Source organism: Marmota marmota, unplaced genomic scaffold, assembly GCF_001458135.2.
Source record: "Marmota marmota marmota unplaced genomic scaffold, marMar, whole genome shotgun sequence".
Classification (NCBI taxonomy): domain Eukaryota; kingdom Metazoa; phylum Chordata; class Mammalia; order Rodentia; family Sciuridae; genus Marmota; species Marmota marmota.
In genome coordinates this window covers 38,457,371-38,484,151 of record NW_025999853.1, presented here as the reverse complement: position 1 = coordinate 38,484,151, position 26,781 = coordinate 38,457,371, and the positions used below count along the sequence as shown (strand labels likewise).

The window sequence follows — 26,781 nt, the reverse complement described above, 5'->3', positions numbered from 1 at the left end:
AACTTTCTTAGCAGTCCCATGGAGCCCACAGATGCTTCTACTAGCTGGGACATGAAAGGGGTTTACATGTTTCAGATCCTCACCTCAAAACACACCAAGACTTTTTCCTCTGCCTAATGTCAGTCCTCACTATTCCTTAAATAAGCAGGGTGAACTAGAGAGACTTGACATTATGGACACACTAACTACACCAGAAAATTGGGAAACTGCATGGAAAGAATAGCCAATTAGTGTGTGTGGGGGGCAATGTTTCTTCTTATCTTTGGAAGTTTCAGTTCTGAGGGTTAATTTCTGAGTTGCAGACTGCAAGTCCTGAAGCACCAAGAATTCAATAAATAAACTACTGAAGGCAAAGAGTGCCATCTGTCTCTTATTAAAAATGGATTCCAAGGGACCTTGATCAATAGACTGGGCAGCAAAAGGGAAAGACATCTGGGCTACTCTAATAGTTGTTTTATTAAAAGCAACTTTGGTTGGACTCCCAGCAATCTCAAGTTTGTTGTTGTTTTTTTTTTTTTTTTAAAGAAACAGTGCATTATGTTCAGAAAGCCACAGATGGATCGAACTTCACTGGCCCCCAAGATACCTACTCTTTTCTGAGAGGTAGATGTTTGCATCTTTGCTCTGGCTGCAAGAAAATTACCTTCTTTAAGCTGGGCAGGTTGGTCAGCATGCCTGGCAAGGGCAGGCTGTGTGTGTCATGAAGGGTGGAGCCAGTTTCCCAGGAGCCTGGGCTCAGGGAGGGTGAAGCCAGGTCAGGAAGCTTAGCACTGATGAGAGCAAGCCACCCAGGCTATTGCAAATCTGTAGTGTTCCAACAAGTGAGCAGGTTGTACTTATTGGAATATGCATTTACACTGACATTCCTTTAAATTACATGTTTTATAATGCATTCTGCACATTCCTGTGCATATTTTTTTTTTATGGTGATGTCAGGAAACTACCTTTCTACACTTGACTGCCCAGTCTTATTGAATCCTGGAAAGTGGGAAATACTGCAGTTGTCATGTTCTCAAAAGCCTTAGGAAGTAAGGTGAGAAAGGGAGATGAACATCTTCAACTGTGTGCCAGATGGCTGGGCAGGTAAGAGTGGCAAAAGGATATTTTGTGAAACAAAAAGAATTTATTTCTTCTAATGTGAAAAAGAGGTCAAACACTATGAAGGCATTCAACAGTATTTGTGGAATGATGGGTCTGAGAGAACCCTAAGTGTGGCTACCTCAAAGTGAACATTGAAACCATTGAGTATGCCAGGGGTAGTGGTGCAGTCCTGTAATCCAAGGCTGAGGCAGGAGGTTCGCAAGTTCAAGACCAGCCTCAGCAACTTAGCAAGGCCATTAGCAACTTAGCAAACCCTGTCTCAAAATGAAAAAGTAAAAAGGGCTGGGATGTAGGTTAGTGGTTAAGCACCCCTGGGTTCAATCTAAGAAAGAAAGAAAGGAAGGGAGGGAGAGAAAGAAAATACTGAGTATTGGATTAAGAGCCACAAAAGTATTCAAAAACCAGATGTTAGGAATCTGGATAGCTATTTGGAATTTTCTGAGTTCAAATAAATAGAGCTCCTTTGCTGGGTGACCTTTATGCTGACTTGGATGGGAGGAGTTGAAAGCTAGAGCACTGTTTGCAGCTTCAAGAACAAAAACACGTCAGGTTACTCTCACAGGACACCAGGTATATGACCAAATGGCTGTGCTGCTGCTGGACCCTGATTCCTTAAACTCCTTCAGAAGGTCTCACAGAAAGACCTTGCAGGGCCTTACTTCTTTGTTGCAATATGTGAGTCTTCTTTATGTTTCCTCTTTAACATTTACATGGAGCTCAAGAGACCTGAGGGGAAGTGTGTCTGGTGACTTTGCAGAAATTCACGCCATGTCCATACCTCATCTCCATGCATATTTCCTACGTATTTGAATTCTGGAATCCCAACTCTGTGTTCCTTAGGAAACCGTCCCACGACAAGAACCCATAGGTTTCTACCTTTATTGGGAAGAAAAAAGAGAAAAGTAAGTTCATCTCTTAAAATGACAAATGAACTCTGGGAGAATGAGAATAGACCAGTGATGCTGTTTTTCCCACCTTACTTTTAACATTTCATGGTGACTTCAGTTCATATAACTAACATTTAAGTGCTTAAAATGTTCTTGTTTATTGTCAGAATTTAGGGAAACCCTTTCAATTCAATACAAATATTTATTATTCTAGAACGTGATTTTTAGAAATTGAACACTTATTAGGTTACATAGATCTTACTTTTCTAAAATGTTTATATACCTCACTTTAAGAACCTGGAGCCTCATAGAAACAATCTTGGGAAGGCACACAATTTAACAAAGTTAAATTACAGTTGATGGTTGACTGGAAGGGGGCCATAACTTGCAGCACAAACAAAATGAAGAAAGCAACAGTAATAAAACATGTAACTCAGGAGGGAGATTGTTTTTAAAGTAAGAAATCCTGAATCCTGTATTCAAATGCTAAAGTGACAAGCCCCCTGTGGCTGTGTTTTTGATGTGCATGAGTTCTGCAAAGTAAATTAGAAACCACAACCTGAGCTAACAATACCAAGGAAAACTTCTAAATCCCAGCTCTGCCTTAGACTGGAAGGGCAGAAACAAGATCATCAAGAACTGCCAGGACTGTGTCTGTGCCTATATCACAGCTAGTACCTGGTTCACATCACCTCAAGCAATCCCGTCATGACCCACTGAGATGGATTATTAATCAAACTGATTATCAAAAATATTAAGTAAACTTCTTATGATCATGCAGGAATAAAGAGACCACAACTTAAGCCCCAGAGCCATGCCTTGAACCCTGGTCTATTTGATTTCAATTCTAGTGCTCCTTTCACTAACAAAAACTATCCATCTCTCAGGAGGCTTGGTTTCCCAACCAGTAAGAGCAAAGAAGTCCTTTTCAATTCTAAAATTGTCTGGTGTTTTTAATACAGTTTAAAGTTGGAGATTGGGATTATGTTTGATATCTATCAGGTACATACAAAGTTCAAATTATCTGTGATAACTCAGCTGTATGTGGAATTTAAGAGCCCGGGAAAGGAATTTAACAGCAACTAATAGGCTAATGTTGAGAGGGTTTCTGCAGAATTTCTGATTTAGTTCCTCAAATCAGGGATCTTACAGGCTGGGGAACACTCAGTTGCAATGAGTAGCTGAAGGAAAAGCAGATATTGGATTGTCTTTTTCAACATTTACTCAAATATTATTAGAATAATTTTTTAGGGAAATTTGCCATGAACAAGTTGATGCTTTAAATTCAGTAACTAGGAATTTTCAGAAAATGTTCACCAAATGCAGTTTGTCTGATTGATGGCCCCCTGTTCAGTGTAGAGGTCACCTCCATTTATTTATTTGATTACTACATCTAGACATTCAGCCTGGATCAGTGACATGCTTGCTCCATGCCCAATGATTTTTTTAACATATTTTTTTTTTAGTTGTAGATGGACACAATTTCTTTGTTTTATTTATTTATTCATAATAGCTAAATTGTGGAACCAACCTAGATGCCCTTCAGTTGATGATTGGATAATGAACATGTGGTATATAAACACAATGGAATACTATTCAGCATTAAAGAGAACAAAATCATGGCATTTGCTGGTAAATGGATGGAGTTGGAGAAGATAATGCAAAGTGAAGTTAGCCAATCCTAAAAAACGAAATGCCAAATGTTTTCTCTGCTATAAGGAGGCCTATTCATAGTGGCGTGGTGGTGGGGAGCATGGGAAGAATAGACAAACTCTAGATAGAGCAAAGGGGAGGAAAGGGTAGGGAGGAGGCATGGGGGTAGGAAAGACAGTGGAATGAGATGGACATCATTACCCTAAGTACATGTCTGAAGACACGAATGGTGTGATTCTACTTTGTATACAGCAAGAGACTTGAAAAATTGCGCTCTATATGTGTAATATGAATTGTAATGCATTCTGCTGTCATGCATAACAAATTAGAATTTAAAAAAAAGATTAGGGATTTGAAAACAAAAAGATTGGGGATTAAATAAAGATGCTCATTATCACTACAAAAAAGAAAAGAAAAGAAAAGAAAAGTTCGTTCAAGGCCAGCCTCAGAATCAGTGAGACCCTAAGCAACTTAGTGAGATTCTATCTCAAAAAGAAAGAAAGAGACCTGGGGGTGTGGCTCAGTGGTAAAACATCCCTTTGTTAAATCCCCACCACCAAAGGGGGAAAAAAAGCAAGCATTCTGAGTCTGCCATGTGGACATGTCCATTCCATCTAGTCATTCCCCACCAGAAGCATTTGATTAATTAGAACCCTTCATTCACCAATGGCATTAATTCTCTGCTCATCTGGAACTCAGTCCTACAAAGCTAACATTTCATATGAAACAAGGAAGAACTTTTTATAAGTGAGCTGTTAAACTTGGCTCTTTGGGTTTGTTTCTGGGGAATTCTTTTCTGTAACTATTAATGCTTTTAAAGCTACCATAATCACAGATTTGTACAGAGTATAGTTTTGTTCCCTCTTGGGCAAGAGAAAAATTCAATATTATCTTAACATAATATTTATCAATTGTAATATATAATTCTGAGTCTACAACAGCCTTGGTTTTTTTTTTTTTTTTTTACACAAATCATAGGAGTAGACAGCAAAACCCTAACCTGATGTGGACATCCAATATCACTTAGTTTAAGGAAAGAAGGAAATCAAACTCATCAAACCAAGTGAAGACATCTTTTGGTGGGTAATTCAATCCAACTTTAGCACAAATGACCTCTAAGTGAACTGCAAGATGAGAAACTTACCTTGAATGACTTCACTGGCACTAAGTCTGAGAATGAAATCAACCCACAACCCTGGTGGATACACACAATCCTTTTGCAGTGACCTGATTCTCGAAGGGCTTTCACCTCCCCTCTAACCAACGTCGGCCATCTCTGGCTAAGACCAGAGGAAGAACACAAAAGACAAACCACTTACCTCCAACAACCTGGTAGTCAAAACAAGGGCAATATAAGCAAGATTTTCCTTCTTCTATCAAGGTTGGAAAGACTACCTTTATTCTCCCAAGTTCGAGCTAGTATCAGGTGTGATAAAGAGTTCTGAAGTGTTCTGCCTTTTTCTCTTCATTACAAAGTAAATTAAATTTGGATTCCAGATACCTCAGAATCTACACTTACTCACTCACTCAGGGTTTAACACAAACCCTGGGCCCTGGGTGCCAAATTGAGTTGCTCAGAATATCAGGAAAAGATTTACAGTTTAGGATTCACAAAGACACACAAGAGAAGAAAGGAAGCCAGAAGTGCTACAATGTACTAGAGGAGTTCAGGCCATTTCCTAAGTTCTCTCTTTTTGGTAGTGCTAGGGATCAAGCCCAGAGCCTTGCACTATGCGAAGCAGACACACTACCATTGAGCCACATCCCTCGTCCCCTCAAAATACCAATTCCTGAGCTTCAACCTCCATCTACTAAATCAAATTCCATGGGTAAAGTCTAAGACATTTAATAAGTCCCTTTGGTGATTCTGAGGCCTATTACTGTTTTTTTTTTTTATTTTTAAATTTGCTCTTTTTAGTTACACATGACAGCAGAATGTATTTTGACATATCATACATACAAGGAGTATAACCCCATTTTTGTGGTTGTGTATGATGTGGAGTTACACTAGTTGTGTATTCACATACACACATAGGAAAGTTATGTCTGATTCACTCTACTGTCTTTCCCATTCCCATACCCCATTCCCTTCCCTTCATTCCCCTTTGTCTAATCTAGTGAACATCTATTCTCCTCCCTGCTGATTATTATTATTACAGTTTAAAAGAAACTGAATGGTCCAGATAGATTTGGGAGCCAATTTAGGTAAAACCATCTCATTTTACATATAATGATGAATCTGTTTCTATGTTAAGAGATATACTTCTACTGAACCTTTTAGGATGGCTGCTAAATGTTTTGTTATATGAGCACCCTTCCATTTATTCTACCAATACTTTCTTGTTAGGGGTCCACCAAGAAGTAATTTTATGCAAATTGTGCCATGTTCACTAAAATTAGGTACAGAATCTAACATTAAAAAGATTTCTAAGACAGGCTTGGGAGGCTGAAGCAGGAGGATTGCAAGTTCAAAGCAGTCTCAGCAATTTAGTGAGGCTCTAAGCAACTAAGTGAGACCCTGTCTCAAAATAAAAAGTAAAAAGAGCTGGAGATGTGGCTCAGTGGTTAAGTGCCTGGGGTTCAATCCTCAGTACAAACAAACAAATAAATAAAACTATTTATATTGTGAGAAAAATCAATGAAAAATTATGTAACATCAAAATGTGGGCTGGGGCTATGGATCAGTGGTAGCGTACTTGCCTAGCACGTGTGAGGCACTAGGTTCAATTCTCAGCACCACATATTAAATAAATAAATAAAGGTCTATGAACAATTAAAAAATATTTTAAAAAAAACGTGTAAAATAGGTTGTTCATTAAAAACATATGGCACCACAGTATATAAAGCCTAAAATAATGGAGGAATCCCTATACGAGATGGAAATAGCACGTCAGTGATAAGGAGCTTAGAGGGTGATAAAAACCAAGTGACTTCATTTTTCTTTTTCATGATTGCAGTTTTTAAAATTAAAAAAAATAAATTTTTCTTAGTTTTTTTCTTTAATAAGAACAGAACAATTAAAATATCAAAATTTATCATTCATTAAGTCTGGATATTATGGGCAGGCACTATGCTAAATAAATGCTGTCTGCTACTGGACGTTCATAACACCTCTGTGTAGGGGGTGAGAGCCACATTCCATAGCTGAGTGAAATGGCAAAACCAGGTTCAAATGCAGACTTGACTAAGCCCAAGATTTGTGCACCTCAATACCACCACACAGCCCCAATCTTCCTAGAAGTACTGGATAGGCTGGAACCCTGGTCTCAGGAAGAAATCTCCAGGCAGCTTTTTCAGTGTTGTGATGCTATGGTTTGCACCTGGAACAGGGTCCTGCCTGCTACCTGGCTCTGGACTGCTTGGTCTAGGACAAAACAACCAAATCCAAGGCTAACTTATGGGCACAATCCACGCAGGGTGCTGATGTAACACCACCATCGGTCTACCTCTACCTTGACAGTTTCAGTATAAAGTGTGCAGAGACCCTGGGTGGCCCTGACACTGGAGCAGAGCCACGGTCATTTGTCATGGGACTTGTATATATGGCCTGACACATTAACTTGTACCCAGAGTGCTGGATCAGCTGCAGGTTTCTCAGATATGCACTTCTCTGTGTTTTCTTAGGCGTAACCTTTGACCTAAGTCAGAGCTTGAGAGAGCTTGCCCAAAGACTGAGTTTCTATTTCAAAGATCAGTGAGAATAACAGCCCTCTTGGTAAGGCTATTTAAGACTGTCCCGGCAATGGTTTATCAACAGTGTGAGTTCCTTTTACCTTCCCAAAGAATAATCCACAGATCTGACACCAAACCTTTGGTTTCCCTTATGCATATTCCCATTACCCCCTCCCCCCGCCCCCCCTACACAAACGAGAAGTTGATCACATATGGCACAGAAATAATGGATGAGTCCACAGAAGAGTGGAAATCATATGCTAATCATGTCGGTTTACTCAGTCTCCACAGTTCAAACACCCTCTGGATGTGAAATAGAGGAAAAGAGGTCCCCATAAAGCAGGTCATTACAAAAACCAAACAAATAACTAACATAAATTCTAGTAGATAATAACAAAACAGACAAAAAGCATAGGCAAGTTTCCAGATTGGCTCTGCTTGTGTAGAGTCATCCACAACTGAAAGCATTTTGCATATACTCAGTCATTTAACGCTAGAACTATAAGCAGTATTAGTGTCATGCTTCTACACATGAGGAGACAGTCTTCCTTAACCTCATAAGGCAGTGGTTCTCACAGTGTGGTCCTAGGACCAGCAGCAACCGCAACACCTGGGAACTTATTGGAAATGCACATTCTTGGGTTCCACTCAGATGCATGGATCAATAAGTACTGATCTGGGCATGGTGAGCAGCAATCTGTGTCTTAATTAGCTCTTCAGGTGATTCTCATGCACACAAAAGTTTAAGACCATCATAAAAAAGCCTGGGATGCCTACCCACAATGCCTCTGCTCTGTTGCTGACCACTGTACTATACTACTCATCACCTAGAAATGGAAAAATACACACACACACACACACACACACGAAATCATGAAGAATCAAAGGAACACAAACTTATGAGCCAAAGTTGCTGTGTGTCCAACTTCTGTTGTGGAGACATTTTTCTTTCTGTGGAGGATTGGAAATGGAAGGAGGAAGGTAAGGGGACACCTGAGGATAGTTTGAGAAGTTATTGTTAGCTCTGTTGGTTCAGAACAGTCTGTTATCTGTTATGTCCCCAAACTGCTTTCCTAAGGACTACAGACAATCCTTAATGACTTTGTTTGCCCCAAAGGTGTAGAAACTGGGCTGGCTGCATTTCTGGGATCTGGCTGTCCTATCTATGTCTTTGCTCAGCCTAATATGGCCACTGCTGGATTTTCTGCTTTTTCAAATTCTACAAATTCAAGACAAACCTAATTCTAAGAAATCTCCCCAGCGTACTCTGACTCACCAGAATATTTTGACAAAATGGCATCACAAGACCTGTCATTGCAAAGCATTCTGCCTTTTGATCAGTTTCCTCAGGTTTCATGTGGGCCAGTCTGGTGGTTTTTAACCATGTTACCACTGCTGCCCGAACCATCCTGTTCTTTTGCTCCCCTGTGGTACCTCCCATGGTGTATTATGGTCATCCACCTGGGCTTAGGTCACCATCTTAGTAAAGACCTCTGAGGTAGGCTGTATTACTGGTGCCCTCTTGAACTCAGGTATGTCATGTGACTTGCTTTCATCAACGAAATGTGGGTTGACATGACATATCACTTCTGGGCAGCGGCTTTAAGAGCCAATGCATGGTAGCCATCTCCTTTCTCACTGACACAAGACAGGCTGTGTTTGATAGAGACTGCTGTGTCAGCTTGGGTTCTTGGGAAGACGATAGCCAACAAAGCCACAACCAAACAGTGACGGACATGTAATGTGAAATTTAAACCTTAATTTTGCTGTTATAAACCACTGAGATTTGGAGGGAGGGGGTCTTCAATTTATGGAGTACAGTCAAACCTATCTTATAGGACATTCTTTCTCTAACCAGCCCAAACCAAAAACTTGCCCCCTGCTGAATGTGCATTATGCCCACTACTGATACCACTGCCTTTTCAGACAGGGGTCCCCAGACCATAAGATTTTTGTTGAAGTGACCTAGAGTTTAGACATTTTATCTTAAAACTACTCAATCCAAATGATCAACTTCTAAACATGGTATAGAGTTTTGCTTTCATACCATGGAAAAGTGTCATGCCTCTGAGTATCCGCTGATTGATGGTGGGCAGCCAAAGCAAACAACAACAACAACAAAATCAATATTATTTCAAAGCCTTGCAAGCATTACATCAAAAAGGAACACCACAGTAAGACATGGCAAAGCCTATCTCTTGGGATCGTTTCCTTATCTTATTATATCTTCTTATACTGCCTGTACCAACAAATAGAATTTGTAGGTAGATGGATGTGATTCCAGACTGAAGTAACACTTTGAAATTCTAATAGTGCAAAGTTGGGCATAAAAAGAGGAAAAAAGAGGAAAACAAAAGGGCACAGATAGTTGCCATGTGGTAAGTAAAGGGGGCAAGGCGAGCAGAGGAGGTCCTGGTAGGATGCACTGAAAGCACAGCCATTAGCAAAATGGTAGTCAATAACCTGCTGGTCCAACCTTAGGAATCAGGAAGTGGACAGCAAAGACTTTGGCTAAATCACAGATATAAGACAAAGCTGAAGCAGCAGTTTGTATTGTGGCCTGTCACTGCAGCCTTGATGCATTAAGTGCAGCTGCCAAAGATGACCAGAACTGTCACGGGCTTTAAAGAAATCGGATACATGTCTATTGTGTAAAGAACCATTCTTGCACAAAGGCTTAACCTACCATCTTTTCATTTATTCATTTGACACCCATATTTACAGATGCCTATCTTGAGCCTGGCATTTGGTCAGCTCAAACAAATGCAAGTCACCAAACTGTCCTGGAAAACAGTAATTTTCTTTTTCTGACACTGTTTTCATCATTTAAAAAAAGTGAAGTCCAAATGAAGCATGTTGGATAGACTCTATTATTTGGGGGTTACTCTGATGTGAGATGGATCACATGCTCCACTGCTGTTCCTGCAGTGGTTCCCCAAGGCCTCGAGATGGAACCCGGGTCCTTCAGCAGTACATCAGACATCTCATGATCTGCCCCGTCTGGCCACAGGTCTCCCAGCACAGTCCCACACACTAGGTTGAGCATTCTTCATTGTGTGTAGCTCCCAAAGGAGCCAACCCTCTGTCTCAACTCCTCCAGAGCAGGCTCTTTCTTCTGCATGAATAGTCCTTAGCCTGCTGATCAAAGTAGCCAGCTTCCACTCGCCTTTTTAGGCTCAAGTAAAACTCCTTGTCCATCCAACACATTTCTTACTCCTCTTCTGCTCAGCCCCATTCCTTACCAGCCCAACTTAGATGCTTCCTTTGAACTCTCAGAGTACCTCTGCAACCCTTTTCCTAATCTCATTGAAACCAGAGGACTGTGTATCTCTGTGCTTGCTGAATTAAGTGTAGTCCTCGCGTACATACATACAGTATATGATCGAAAAATGCTTGCTGAATAAGTGAATGTCTAAATGAACAAACCAAACAAAGGAAATCCAGTTGGAGTCACCCCTGGCTCAGAAATTAGATGAATTTGTTTTCTAGTATTGATGGAAAAACCTGTGACTAGTTTACAAGGTGCCATCTTGAGTGAGCTCTGGAAAGAACTCAATTTTTTCGATTAATTCCAGAGTAAATGGACCTTCTTGGAGTATTTCCATACTAGAGAGTGCTTAGATCCAAACAAAATATTTGGCTTCAAGTTAGACTCTTCCAATATTATGGGGAGATGGGGTTTCATTTGCTTACACATTTATCCCATGGCACTAATGTGTTGATATCATACCTGAGAAATGGAGATATAAGATTCCATTTCATTTTTTCCTGAACAGATAAATGGGGAATTTTTGAGGATTCAATTCCTGAATCAGGGACATTTCCATTTTTAATTGAAAAAAAAAAGAGCAAAAAAAAAATCTGAAGATATATCAAGTTGGAATGAAATTTTCTTTTTCTTTTTAAATTTTAAGACATTCAAAGCTCCCAGAGAAATAGTAGTCTGTCTTATTAATCACCAACTATCAACCCAAACAGGAAGATCATAGGCAATCCCCCCATCTCTTTCTCTGGCAACCCTACCTTCTCTATGTCTCCTACTCTACTCTCAGGTCAGAGGCAGATACATCTGTTCCCCTTCCTGTAAGCACTTTAAACTATAAATTATAAAAGTATAAGACAATTTTAAAAGTTTTAAAAACTAGACATAATTCTCATATCCCCCAATCTTTATAATTTCTCTATGTTCCTTTCTAGCCTTTTTTTTTTTCATAAAGAGACAGGAAATTTGTTTTTAAATCCCCAAAGTGAAAACCCCCAGAGGACCCACACTATAAAAAGCTGAGAACTTCCCTTTTTGGTCTCTTGGGAGAGGTCAACATAATAAGATCATTTTTTCAGAAGGACAGTTTGACAATAATAATGTAAAATAGAGCATTACCCTAAAGTACAAACTAGTACTTTAAAATATTCCTTAAATTTTTAAACTAAAAATTTTTTTTTTTGGAATCCAGAGCCTTGTAAATGCTAACCACATGCTCTGACACGGAGGTATAACCCAGTCCTATAAATGTTATTTTAAAATATACGATCATTATAGCTAGTACTACATAGTTGCTGTCCATTTGGGGTTTCCTCTTTTATAGGGTGTCAGGGACATTCTGGTTCAGTGTTGAGGTCGTGATTCTTTCTGCTACATGGGAGTTTTTATTCTTTATCTCCCCCATCCTCCTACCCCCAGTATTGGGACATGAACACAGGGGTGCTCTACCACTGAGCAACATTCCCAGCCCTTTTCATATTTTATTTTGAGACAAGGTCTTGCTAAGTTGCCCAGGCTGACCTTGAACGTGTGATCCTCCTGCCCCTGTCTCCTGAGTTGCTGGAAATACAGGCATGTACTACTTTGCCCAACTGGTGTTGTTCTTTCTTACCAGTGCCTATAAATATCACACAGCTATAATTTATAATTAAGTTAATTTTGAACAATTGACCCAAAAAACTTTTTTTTTTATTGCTACTATTAGAACTCATCATTTAGTGGCAAGGAACAATGACAATTAATTCACTAGTTTCCTTATAAACTTCTTTGGAGAATAAAGACTTACTTTCAGCATCCAATTTCCCTGAAGTTGCCAGAACAAGGTTCCTTCGAGGACTGAGCTTGACCTAAATCTAGGACATTTGATGGCTTAATGAAGGTGGACTTCTCACCACCCTCAGCATCCTAATGTTCAAGTCTCACAAATGGATCCATTAGCTGAGGACAAAAGAAAAACCCTAGTAGATGATGCAGCATCAAAACAATTGGAGAAAAATTGCAAATATAAAAGTGCCCATAACATGTAGATAGAGAACTTATGCCAAAAGTCAGTAGAAATTTAGGTTCCAGAAGGTCTGTAAGTTAGGATATAGGTCAACCACATTCATTGAAGTTTTTTAAAAAAGAAAATGAAATACGGATTCATAAAATGGAAGGGCTATTTGGAGACACAACATCTTTCAAAATATCTTAGATTATAAAAAAAAATTCACACCATCAGGCATCAGGGTGAATTTACTTCTTAATTCCAAGGACTGCATCTCACTCAGAATCCCCAGGGCATGATGCCAGAGGACAGTGCCCAACCTGGGAGCAATATATCCACGTTGCTATGAGGGCAGGGCAGGAAGCGAGTTACCTCTGCTAACCACTGATCATAAACACCTCTTTCATAATATTTTCTTACTTGACCTGTTTCCAAAATGATTGTGGCCATCCCATATATTTTAACTATTTCAATGCTTATGAAGCTGGAAATCCATGTTAAGAATTTCGAGTCCAGCTGTGGCAGAGGGATTCTAGGAGACAACCACAGCTTTTAGAAAATGAACTGGTTTATTAGGAATAAACCAATGACCTAAATTGGTTCAATGTGAATTGGCCAATGTTGAAAAAAAAAATAAAAAGCAGAGGGACCTTCCTAGATTATGAGACAAAAAGATATACACAGCATGCAGCAGGTAAGCCTTAATTTGATTCTGGGAGAAAGAGTTATAAAAACATTCTTGAAACTATTGGTAAGCTTTAAAAATGCAGTATGCTATTTGATGTTATGGAATTCTTATTACTTAGTTTAATGATTGTATGTTGTGACTAGGTAGGAAGAAATCACACTCAGGAGATGCATGCTGAAGAACTTAGGGATGATAAGGCATGCTGTCTACCAATTCTAATGGTTTAGTACAAAGCTGAAAGAATAGAGAGGGTGGAAAGACAACCAGAGACTGTGAGAAAGTATGTACACTTCTGATAAAGGACTATTACTCAAAGTACAGAAAGAACTCTTAAAATTCAACAATAAAAAATACATCACCCAATTAAAAATAGGGTCAAAGACTTTAACAGACACATCACCAAAGAAGATATGCAAATGCCAAGTGAGTGTATGAAAGGGCACTCCATGTACGTATCACCAAGGAAATGCAAATTAAAACGTGGTATCCTTTCATATGTATTAGAATGCTCCAAATCTGGAACACTGACATCACTGAATGTTGCAAGGATATGGAGCAACAGGAACTCTCAGTCATTGCTGATGAGAATGCAAAATAGTGTGGTCACTGTGAAAGACAGTTTGGGAGTTTCTTACAAAACAAATTTCTTGTCATAAGATCCAGCAATCATGCTTTTTGTTATTTACTCAAGTGAACTGAAAACTATGTTCATGTAAAAACTTGCTCGTGAATGTTTATAGCAGTTTTACTCATAACTGTCAAAACTTGGAAGCAACTCAGTAGATAAGTGGTATATCAGGACACTGATAAACTATGGTATATCAGGACACTGGAAAATGGAATGCTGGAAATAATGGAAAAACATTGGAATAATGGAAAAATGCAAAACATCCAAAAAAAAATGAGTTATCAAGCCACGAAAAGACAAGGAGGAAACCTAATACATGTTACCAACTGAAAGGAGTCAACCTGAAAAGGCTACCTAAGATATGATTCCAAGTGTAGAACATCCCAGAAAAGATCAATCTATGGAGAGAGCAAAAATCAATGGTTTCCAGGGTCAAGGAAAACAGAGGGATGAAAAGGTAGTACAAGGAGGATTTTTAGGACAGTAAAACTACTCTGTAGTAAAGGTAGTGGCATGTCATTGTGCATTTGTCCAAACATACAGATTGTCTAACATTAAGAGTGACCCACAGAAGGCATACCACTAAGAATGAACCCTAATGCAAACTAGGGGGGTGACTGATGTGTCCACAGGGGTTCATCAGTTGTAACAAATGTATCACTTTGGTGAGGAAGGTTAATTATGGGGAGACTGTTCATGCATGGGGACAGGAGTACATGGGAACTTTCTGTACTTTCCTTTCAATTTTACTGTGAACTTAAAACTGCTCTAAAAAAACAACAAAAAAGCCACTGTGGGCAAAAGTATAAAACAGATCATGGTAAGAAACCAGGCTTTAATTCATTGGCATCTAGTGAAGGTGAGAAATAGGGTCAAGAGGTCAGGGTTGTTCATCCAAAAGGTAAAATCTTAAGGACGGAGAATGGAGCCCCCAAGGCAAGGAATTCACAGGCAACTCTTCCTGATGAAAACACAAAACTGTATGAATTATACTAGATAAGGAATCAAGATTTTACTATGGGAGGCTGGGGCAGGAAGATCCCAAGTTCTAGGCCAGCCTGGGCAACTTACAGAGATCCTGTCTCAAAATAAAAAGGGCCAAGGATGTAGCTCAGTGGTAATGCATCCCTGAGTTCAATCCTCTCACCCCTAAAAAGAAAGAGAAAAAGGAATCAGTAAAGTGTGGATATTGGGCAGTTTTAATCATGACCTCCACATCTTCCTTAAGATTGGGTTTTGGGTCAGGGGGAAAAAAAACGTAAATAACTGAAGTTATTATTTGCTGCCTCAATTTAATCACCACTCCCCTTTAGTCTTTGGGTAGAACAAAGTAGCAGGACCATTAAAGAAGAGGAAGGGAAGGGGGTACTGGGACAGGGGCTGCTGGGAAGAGAGTACAAGAATTGCTGCATGTCATTCATTCTGTGAACTCAGACTGAGGAGTTTTTCTTTAAAGGGCATCAATGCAGAACTGTGTTGTCACTTTCACAAATTGTTTCAATTTATCATCTCACAAAAATCACAGCATATATTTGTCAACAAGCTCAAGAAGCTATATGACAATTACTCATCATATTTCCAAGGAGTGCATAAATAGTTACATTCCTATTTCTATTTGTATTTTTATGTAGACAAGAAGAATATGAGCATACTTTAACACACTATATTACAATTCTAGATTACTTAGGTGGTGCTGAGTAATTTCTGCAACAATGTAACATGTAACAAAGTAGTCTCCGTAACAAAGCAGTAAATTTTCAGTAACTAGTTTTGCAAAGTCACTACAAATACAAATATTTCCTAAAATAAAACAAAAACCTGTGCCCAAGCAATCATACCACTGTACCACCCTACCTTCAGAAATTCTCAACAGACTACTCAAGCTTATCACAGCATTTGGCAATGATGATCTCTGAAGACCCACCAACAATGATCACTCATGGGGCCAATTATGGGTGAGCTGCTTTAGTAATTTCTACTGCTTTTGGACTCATACAGTAAATGTTTCACTGAGCTTTGACTGTTATGATCATAGAGGGGGTGAACATATCTAAATGATGTCATAGTCATGGAGTCAGAGGAAGAACTCAAAGATTTCAGGAACGCAAAGATTTTCTGCCAAAACTGACATTTTACATAATTTCTAAAGAAGGTAGGTATTATTACCCTCATTTTACCAATAAGGGACAGGTTCAGGCAGCTGGGCGTTAGGCTGGGTTTTGTTTACTGTAAAGTTCATGTTTTTCTTCCTATGTATAAGAGAATATCCTCTGTTACCACCTTAGATGTCTTAATGTTTACCTTTCTTAGGACAAAAAAACTTGGGGCATCTAACTCCATTTCTCACAGTCCACAGTCCTCTCCCTACCTCACAAATGGAGTGATTAGTAAGTCACTTTGCCAACAGTGGCATTAGACTCACCAATGAGAAGCTGCTTTCTGGAATGTCCTGTGTTTTCTCTTCTTTTGTGTCTGTAAGAGCTTTGAGGTGCTGCTTACAGTTTAAAGTCAATGTTATCTGGAAAATGGGCCTATGTATAATAAGAATTTATTTCAGAAATCGGTTAAGTTTCCCAACTGTACATTGACAATTGCCTGATCACAGGTATTTCCAACACTGAAGATTGTAGATTTAATGATGCCACCTTTGTGGGCTGGGGTGTATCTCAGTGGTAGAGCACTTGCCTAGCATGTGTGAGGCCCTGGGTTTAATCCAGCACTGCAAAAACAAACAAAAAATAACTTGTATTCATAATTGCAGTTTTTGTTCAATATGTCTCAAGGAGCCACACTGAATGTTAAGACTCTGAACTGTCTGCCAATCCCAAGATTACCTGGGCTACCTCCACAGAAATTTTTAAGATCAGAAAATCTCCCAGACTCAACACTGTGGCTTCATCAAACTATATAATTAGCTTGCATTTTAGATCAGCTCCTACCTTAAAATGCAGGTTGAGAAATGCCCATTTCAGAAGGAGCATGAGGAAATGCAGCTGTTAATAAGCCACCTGAGTTATCCACCCTTTTAAAGCATATCTTATCTTGATCTTAGTTTGTATTCATTTAATTAACAATTTATGCCCTGCCAACTTCATGAAGGACGGGAGGCAGCTTGGTCACACAGCACATTGCTCAATGGCAAACTATTCTCAATAAACAGTGGGCAACAAGCCAGTTTCAAAGGTCTAGCACTAATTTCATGCACATGCATATATGACACCAGTCAGGCCTCTTGCAAGGCACCTACTTTTCCATGGGCTGTGACACAGAAACCTTACCAGAATGTGCAAATATGTTTGAGGAGCCATTCCAGAGACACTTTTATTTATTTATTTTTATTGATACTGGGAATAAGGACCTTGTATTCATAATTGCAGTTTTTGATAAAAAAAAAAAAAACTATAGCATGTTAGGCAAGTGATCTACCACTGAGCTACACACCCAGATATTATTATTATTATTATTATTATTATTATTATTATTATCATTCAGTATGGGGGAAGGGTTTTGAACTCAGGAACACTCTACCACTGAGCTATACCCCTAGTCCTTTTTAATTTTTTTTTATGTTGGAGACAGGGGTTAAGTTGAACTTGTGATCCTCATGCCTCAGTCTCCTGAATAGCTTATAGGTGTGTGCCACCAGGCCTGGCCCAGAGACACTTTTTGACTTTGTTAGGTGTCTTCTCACAATGGATCAGTGGAGCCCTGGTTTATCTCAAATCTAGCGGGACAATCATAGCTTTGCACCCATCATCTGCTGTACATGGTGGCCAAGCTTTATCCTTTCTGATAATGTGCCTCTACTTACCTCAGTTGAGTCTAAGAAATTTGTAGACAGAGACCTTATATAAGCTGTCATCTACTTCACCACGCTCAATAAACGGGCTGAAAGGATGATGCACTCTTAACAGGAGGAGGGGCAACAAGATTTGCTAGGGTTTTCTCATTGCTCAACAAGTCAGCCATGCTGAGCAACAATTACTAATAGGGCAGTACCTCAAGACATGCCCAACCATCATGCAGAATTAGATGAGCTCTTGAAGACCAGTGATAAGGTATTGTTCAAGCCACCCTCTCATTTAGCACACTTGTCACAGGCATGAAATGGCATGAAATGGCATGATGGAGGCCCCGGGGCAAGCTGGGGAGCAGTTATAACCACAGCTTTTGCATTTAGGTGGAATGGAAGGCAGGAGTGGAAAATGCACAATGTGGTAGTCATATAGGAAGGACTTCTGCCCAATATGGAAATAAACTTTAATAGAATGTGACCAGGCCTGGCATTTACCCTCCTTGCATTAAAATACAGGAAGGTTTTAAAGCATCTCTCATGATATGTATTCCGAGGAATCATGTTGCAGGAATTTTATGTAATTCCTCTGAATCTTTGCGTGCTTTTCTTTTTAATCATGAATGAAAGTGTATGACATATCTTACAATGGAGTGTAGTCATTCTCAGATACTTTGTTTGCTCCATGTGTATGGTTCTGTTCATGTGGAGAGTTAAGCAGATCAACAGAAGACTAGGTCAGCAGCATCCCTGCATTTCTTAAAAGTATATCTGTGAATGACCCATAGCAGAATTGCCTGAGATATTTGTTAAAATTGCACAGAGTTTGACTAGCATGTGGGAGGCCCTAGGTTTGATCCTAGAACCATACACACAAAAAAAACTAAAAACTCTTCAGTGAAATAAAATATACATAGAACACTGTATACTGGATGCAATACAATGAATACACAGACTATAAGATATATAGCAAACTGTACACTGTGCAGCTCACTGTGAATTTTTATAAACTATACACTTGTCAGTACCTTGAGGCACCCTTATGTCTCTTATAGGCACTGTCCTGGATTGTGGAGTCACTCCTACCAGTAGTGACTGTGAATGTAAACCTCTTGTTCTCAGGCCTGCATAGTATTCTGTCATAGAGTGCAAATCAAACAGAAAAACACTATCCTCCCAAATGAGGCACAAACCAAGCATGTCCCTACGTGAAAAGATGTCTCATACCTGAAGGCATTTTTCTCAGCTTTTACCCCAAAGCTGACCTTGACCGGGAGCTGCAGTACTCACTGTAACTGGAGACAGGACTGGAAGAAAGTGCAGGTGGTCCAAGCAGCATTCTGCTTTTCAACTTCCAGGGTGGTCTGATTAACCAGGGAGGCATTATAAATATATTTTCCTGACACAGGTTTTTCAGTTCTGCTTCATGAAGGCTCGTCAGAGTTTAATTCTTCCCTGACTACTGCATTTACTGAAGTAGCTAGCCTCTTGTGATCATCTGGAACCAGAGATTTGGGTCTAAATGGAAACTTTGTTACATTTTGTGTGACTTTAACTTGCTGACTTGAACACATCAGTTTCCTTATGTGTAAAATAAGGCTCATCATAGTAGCACATGGGTTGCTGTAAAGAGCAGAGGAGCTAAAATGCAGAAAGCACTTAGTGCAGAGCTTGCACATACTCAGTAAGAAAACATGCTTGGGGCCGAGGTTGTGGCTCCGTGGTAAAGCCCTTGCCTAGCACATGTGAGGCACTGGGTTTGATCCTCAGCACCACATAAAAATAAATAAAATAAAGGTATTATGTCCATCTCCAACTAAAAAGTATTAAAAAGAAAAAGAAAACATGCTTGTGAGGTGAACATATATCTAAACTCATCAGTGTCACAGACACTAAGGGATCATATAAGTACAATGCCAAAGGAAGGAAGATATAGTGGCAATTTGGATTGATTAGCTTAGAGTAGTTCCTACCCACCCCCCCTTCCAAAGAATTACCCACAAAGCTTGCTCATTTGTTAATCATACTTCAAGTCACAAGATATTATCTCTTGAAACTAAAAACATGTTAATTAACATGCCTATACAGTTTAATAGTCCACTACCTTTGCTATTAGAATGAATGGAAAAAGTCAATCATTAATCCAGGGCTGGGTTATTTTTTTTTTTTAGGGCATTATCTCAAACTTATTTTGTCCCAAATTATGGAATAAAAATTCTGTTATAAGTAGAAATGCCAAAGAATCCAATGTCTGATTCACGTTTGCTGTGATCTGGCTCTTGTGAGGCAGATCACAGCAAACGTGAATCAGGCATTGATTCATGTTTCCTGCCTCTGTCCCTGCCTCGACCCATTATGACCTGAGTGTACTCCACGGCCTGCTCTCCTCATCACATTCCCTTTTCTCCTCTGGACATCACGTCCTGAGTGTCTTTTCAGATTCTTCATGGCTCTTTCTGCTTACAAAAGTCATCCACACTTCAAAATTTGTGAATGTTCAAAAATATACGCTATAGAATGTGAAATCTATTCACTTACACTCCACTTTCAAAAATAGATTCCAGATGAATTTAGGTGCTAAAAACTAAAACTATAAAAATACTGAAAATGTATGGAATATATTTATGACCTTGGGGGTAAAGATGGCTTTTTAAAATGAGACATAAAACATAAAAGCTTTTAAGGAAAAATGGATGGACATGACCTCATGCAAATTAAAAACTTCTGTAGGAAAAAGACATTGGAAACAAAGTTTCATAGATAAGTCACAGAACAGGTGAAAACATTTGCCACATAGATAACAAAATATCTAAGAAGGTCTGTGAGTAAGTAAAAAAAAAAATAGGCAAAAGGCTTGAGAAAATATAAGCTGCCAATAAACTGTGAATTCAAGGTCCACAGGGGTAGGGACCTATTTGTTCACTGTTGTCTGATCCTGCATCCAGAACATCAATGTTTATTTAATGTTGAATAAGTGTGAAAACATACTCATTCTCACTTGTAATCATGAAATTCAATTTAAAATGGAGATTTTTTTTTTTTTACCATGCAGATTAGAAAAAAATTTAAAGTGTTGGTTATAATGTGAGGAAATGCACATACTCATGTGATGCTGGGAGTTAAAAAATATACCTTATTATGAAGGGAAATTTGTCAGTATCTATCAAGCACAAAAATTCATGTACCTTTTGATTTAGCAATACCTAGCTTGGGAAATTGTTGAGCTGAGGTGCTTGTTCAATAGTATCTATTGCACTATCATTCAAAATATCTAAAAGTTGTAAGTGACCTAAATATTGAGCAATATAAAAATGATTAAATAAACTATGATAAAAATCACATCATAAAGGCTTGGGTTGTGGCTCAAGTGGTGCTTGCATAGCATGTGTGAGGCACTGGATTTGATCCTCAGCACCACATAAAAATAATTAAAAAAAAAAAAGATATTGTATCCACCTAAAACTAAAAAACAAATATTAAAAAAAAATCATACGGTAAAGCTAGGGGCATACCTCTATTGAAGGAGAGCTTGCCTAGCATGTGTAAGGCCCTGGGTTTGATTTCCAGTACCACTCCCCACCCCCAATCATACCACAGAATAGTATGAAGTAGTTTAAAACAAAGAGGCATCTCGACACTTACTGGCCTCCAACATACATAAGTGAAAAAGGCAAGTTGCACAAAAATACTTGTGAGAATGAAACACAACCTGTGGGCTGGGGTTGTAACTCAGTGGTAAAGCGCTTGCCTAGTACGCGTGAGGCACCGGGTTATATCTTCAGCACCACATAAAAATAAATAAATAAAGGTATTATTAAAAAAAAAGAATGAAACTCAAAACTAGATCTGTGTATACACATAAATGAAGAGAAAAATATTTGACTATGAACTTATTTTATCCACTATAGATTCTGGACATCGTCCCATGACAAAATATACAAATTTACCTTATTCTTTTATAAAGGTTGTATAATATTCCATTGACCAGATTTGAAATAATCTAACCAATTCCCTATTGATGAATGTATGTATTTTTTTTTAAAAAAAACATCTTTGAGGTATAATTCATATGCCATACAATTCACTTATTCAATACAATTCCCAGTTCACTGTTTTTTGGTACACCACATTACTATTTTTTTTTAAATTTCAAACCCAGGGCCTTACACATGGTAGGCAATTTATGGTAGGCAAGCACTCCCCCAACATGGCAGTAGACATTACTACTTTTAAAAACTATGCTAAACCATATAACTAAATTTGTTATTTTAGCCATTGTAAGTACACAAATCAGGCATTAATTAGATGGCTGCGTCATTTTCGTTTTATTATAAATAATGCTGTAAATCATATATACTTGGTGCAAATGTTATCATAGGATAGAGAGCTCATTTTAGAGAGAGAGTGACAAATATAAAGGGTGATAAGAGAAAAATGGGCTGGTCTTAACCTAAAATTACTACATTACTGTTAAACATAATTTTAAACCCTTTGAAGAGGAGATTTCCCAAAGCAAAAACACCCCACAGAACTTTTTTTTTTTTTATGTTCATTCACACTGCCAAATATCTAAGTACAAGCTAATTAAAGCAAAGGAAGCTTTTTTACCCGGTATCTGAATATACATAGGCTAGATGCCAAGAGAATGTGTCATCCAGTATCTGACAACTTATCCTGAGTCCTTTTTGTCAAACATACCACAAACATTTAGACCCTACAGAAAGAGACATAGTCCTAGTATTAGATCTGGTTTCCTATCTGGATGTCACAGTCTGATTGGAGACTGACCTCTGGCAATTCAATTAATTCTATGCCCTCAGGTTCCTCTCTATACAATGGGGTCTGGCAAGGGTGCTGTAACTAGTGTGCTGCCCTCTGGGGCAGGAACAAGGTCAGCTCCACCTGCAACTGTGGCAAGAGCCAAGCTGTGAAGACTGGGAGCTCCTGAATGGGCTGGGTACTTGCCTTGGCCCAGGGCAAGTTACTTAACCACTGGCATGTGGATCTCTAAAGCTGCAAATGGCTACCTGCCTCAGATGGGCTGTGCAGACTCAGTGACAGAAAGCAGGAATGCTACGTAGCTGTTCAGCAAACTCAAGGCTGAAGGGTGTCACGCACCAAAAACTTACGTCAGTGCCACGTTCAAGTTGTCGAATATCACCATCTATGTAGCAGTAATAGTAGTAGCACATCCTTCTACAGCATTTGTTATGTGACCATTAAATTCTGAGCACTTTACATTTATTAACCTATGTAGTCTTCTCAACAATCCAGGAGGAGGATACCATCATTTCCATTTTACAAAAGAGGCAGTGGGCACAGAGAAGGTGAGACACTGGTTTAAGATCATGGCTACTCAATAGCAGAGCCAGGATTTTAACTCAGGCACTTTATGCTTTTCAGGGTCTGTGTTGTTAACCACTATTAAACTGCCTATTATTGCTTATAAATATCTGTGTATTTGTGGGTAAGGGTATAAATATGATATTTTCCCTATTCTGATAGCTCCTTGACTTCAGTATCTGATACTAAGACCTCTTTTTTACTGTTTTTAAAAATTGAGATGACTTTGCCAAACACTTCATTTTCACCATATCACTGAACATAGAAATCTTTTAAAAAATTATTTATTTATTTCTTATTTTAGGAGACAGCATCTATGTTACTCAGGCTGGACTCAAATTCCTGGGTTCAAGCGAGCCTCCTGCCTCAGCCTCTCAAGTAGGTGGGCCAGCAGGCATGTACCACCACACTCAGCACCTGGAAATCTTTTTTTTTTTTTTTTTTGTGTGTGTGTGTGTGTGGTGCTGGGGATTAAACCCAGGGCCTTGGGCATGCAAGGCAAGCACTCTACCAACTGAGCTATATCCCTAGCCCTAGAAACCTGTTTTTAAAATGACCAATTGATAAGTTGTTATAAAGGACATTCAAAAAACAGAGAGCATAAGAAAAGGCATTATTAAAGTTCTCATGGGTCACTTACAACCTCTAGGATCATACTGTGCCCTCTGAGCCTAATGGGTTTTAGAATCCAAATGCTTGGTTTTCATACAGGGCAACGCTCCACTCTATTAGCTCACTCTATTTCCCTCGAGTTTCTATCTCAAAATCAAATGGTTTCTCACTAGATTGCATGTACCCATTTGCCAGCTCATAACATGTCCCTTAGAGGAAATAGAGTTTGGGCTGCTGACTGCACAAGCCTCAGTGTTACAGCCACCTGGGATTCTGTTAATCTACCCAACACAAGGTGATTTTGTTTTCCTTCCTTCCTGTCTTCATCTAGCAAATGGGAAAAGCCTTCTTCTCTAGTAAATGGGACCTCTGTGGTAAATAATGACATAGCTACTTGTGTGATCCTACCACCTTCTTTGCAAAATGCCTAGGAGTTGAGGCTGCTCAGGGCAGGCCCAAGTGTCCTATGTTGCTCTGGCATCTCTTCCTCCCAGATGGGAAGGATGCTGAGTGGGCTCTTTCGTATCCATTAGACTCCTCATTGGTCTATGCAGTCTTCCCCCAGAGGCCTGTAGCAGACAAGGGATCTTGGCGGTGCTCAGTGGAAAATCCAGAGCTCCTGAAAGCCAGATTCTGTTCCTTCTCTCCTACCCCTACCCTCTCATTCCACCTTGTCCCTCCAAGGAATCTGCATAAATCTGAATCATAAATGACTGTGAGGTGGCTTCTGAGTCTGCATAAATCAGGACAGGTGGTTAATGTTCCTGAGCATTCAGAGGCTGTCTGCCAGGACATAGTCACAATGGGAGTAGAGGTAAGGAGCGAGATCTTTTGCCTAACCCAACGTGCAGGTCATCAGCCAAGACACCATGTTATATACACAAGCTCATAGCATTTGGCTTGATAAACAGAATACATTTAATATTCTATAATGACACTTTGATCTGTTTCAGAGGGCTCTGAACCTTTGTGAAGTATCACCTATGTGAAGGACTCAACTAGAATGCTACATTCCAAAAGAAGGGACGAATCCTCCTTGACACCCTGCAGAGTCTAGCCCTTTAGCTGGCTCATGGCACATCCTCAGTTTACTCTTGCAAAGGTACCAGGGTCAACCAGGTATTTCATATTACTCAACCTGGGAATGGAAATTTATTCCAATATGATCTTATGTGGAAACCCAAGGAAAACAGTTGAAGCTGAGCTACTCTAGGTTAAGAAAGGGGACCTCAAGAGTCAACTCTCTCCTCACCTGGGAAGGACCCAAGGCCACCTCCACAGAAGCCTCAGAGCCCTAAAGACCCTGTTAGAAACTGGAACAGAGGCTTTGAATCCTTTTAGGAGTGGGTCTGAATTGCCAGCTCTGCTCCTTACTAGCCAAGTTGTCTCAAGCAAGTAATTTCTCCTGGTCTTGGTTTCCCCATCTGTAAAACGGGCAGAACATGACTTGACGCCTTGCTGGTGTCAGAATTTAAAATAATATAGAAAAGGACCAGTTCACAGAAAGCATTCAATGAAGCATATAACTTTTATTACTAATCCTCAAATACCTCCCTTTATTACTTGTTTTTTTTTTTTTAAAGGACAGTTTCCCAAAGACAGAGAACAGAATGTCCTATGGAAACATAGTTCCCCTGGGACTACAAATATTGCCAATTTCAGTGAGAAATTACGTGAGTCAAAATATTTTCCTTACTTATCACTGTTCTTTGAATAGTTTGTTTATCACTGTTCTTTGAATAGTTCCTTTTCAAAAACAAAAACCCACAATGACAGGGGCCTTCTAAAACTATTCTAATGCTAAAAAATGCATTAGAATAAATTGCCACCAAGTTTTCATCCTGGATCATATATTCAAGAGACATCCCATCTCCTTTTTGAGGTTCTGCTGCCTCTGCCAGGGCAGACCCATCCCACTCCAGTCTCTGTGGATGGCCCCTGGTATACAAGCAAGTGAGGTGTTTTCCCACTCACTTTACCTGGAATTCTGCCCCTCTCACCTGTGTGTCTGGTAAAATGCTGAAACTGTTCAAGCACCAACTTCCCTGATGAGCCTTTGACAACTTTACCAAGCACTCTGGAGGCCAGATGGGGGAGCACAGCCCTATTGCAATGTCTCTCCCATTATGGGGACCGTGTATTAAGGGCACATGATCTAGTTTCTCAAGGGAAAGGTCCATGTCCTGTTCCTTGTATACCCCCACAAAAGTTCTGGTAGGCAGTAGGAGCTCAATAAACAAATATTTGTTGAATGAATACATAAATGAATTTCTAAAAGATCTAGGTTAATGAACCAAATCTATTGGTTCCTAAGATATAATTTTGGGTTGGGCGTGGTGGCACATGCCTGTAATCCCAGCGGCTTGGGAGGCTGAGACAGGAGGATTGGGAGTTCAAAGCCAGCCTCAGCAACAGCAAGGCACTAAGCAACTCAGTGAGATCCTGTCTCTAAAAAAAAAAAAAAAAAAAATAGGGCTGGGGATGTGGCTCAGTGGCTGAACACCCCTGAGTTCAATCCTTAAAAAAAAAAAAAAAAAGATATAATTTGGGGTCATCAGTTTCTTCATTTGTAAAATCTGAAAGGTGGGAGGATGGGCAGGGGGAAAATAAAATCTGTTTGCTCTCACCTGTCAAATGGGAATGTAAATAACTTAATCATAGAGGGTTTTTTTTTTGGTGGTACTGGGGATTGAATCCAGGGGTGCTCTACTGTTGAGCTACATTCCCAGCCCTTTTGATTTTTTATTTTGAGACAGGGTCTTGCTAAGTGTCCCAGGCTGGTCTTGAACTGGTGATCCTCCTGTCTCAGCCTCTTGGGTTGCTGAGATTACAGGTGTGCCTTGGCCACATTTCTTAAAAGGAACCTCTACTGTAATATAAAGTAAATTGTAAAACTACCAGAAAATTCCCAATCAAGAAAATAAACCTGTCATTTTTCTATCAGGCATATATCCCCTAGGATGTTTGTGCCTCCTCTAGGGTGAAGAAAAAAAAAAAAACGAGGTGAAGTGGACAAGTCCTCCACGTCCCCCTTCCTCCTCAGTTTCCCCTCCCTTTCTCATCCTCCTTTCCCCTTGTTCCTCAAGTTCATTGTGCTCCTTCACCTTCAGGCCTTTGAAGATGCTATTTATTGCCTTGCCTCCTCTTCTTCACAC

At 39.5% G+C, this 26,781-nt stretch overlaps 1 protein-coding gene across 4 annotated transcripts in view; it reads right to left on the bottom strand.

Annotated features, from left to right (window-relative positions):
* Cpm (carboxypeptidase M) overlaps positions 1 to 26,781 on the bottom strand; it is a 67,328-nt gene that overhangs the window by 29,308 nt on the left and 11,239 nt on the right. For all 4 annotated transcript variants that reach the window (XM_015483033.2, XM_048805317.1, XM_048805313.1 and 1 more), the window contains exon 3: positions 1,880 to 1,977. In XM_015483033.2, the coding sequence (XP_015338519.1) occupies positions 1,880 to 1,977 (98 nt within the window). The remainder of the gene's footprint in view (positions 1 to 1,879; positions 1,978 to 26,781) is intronic.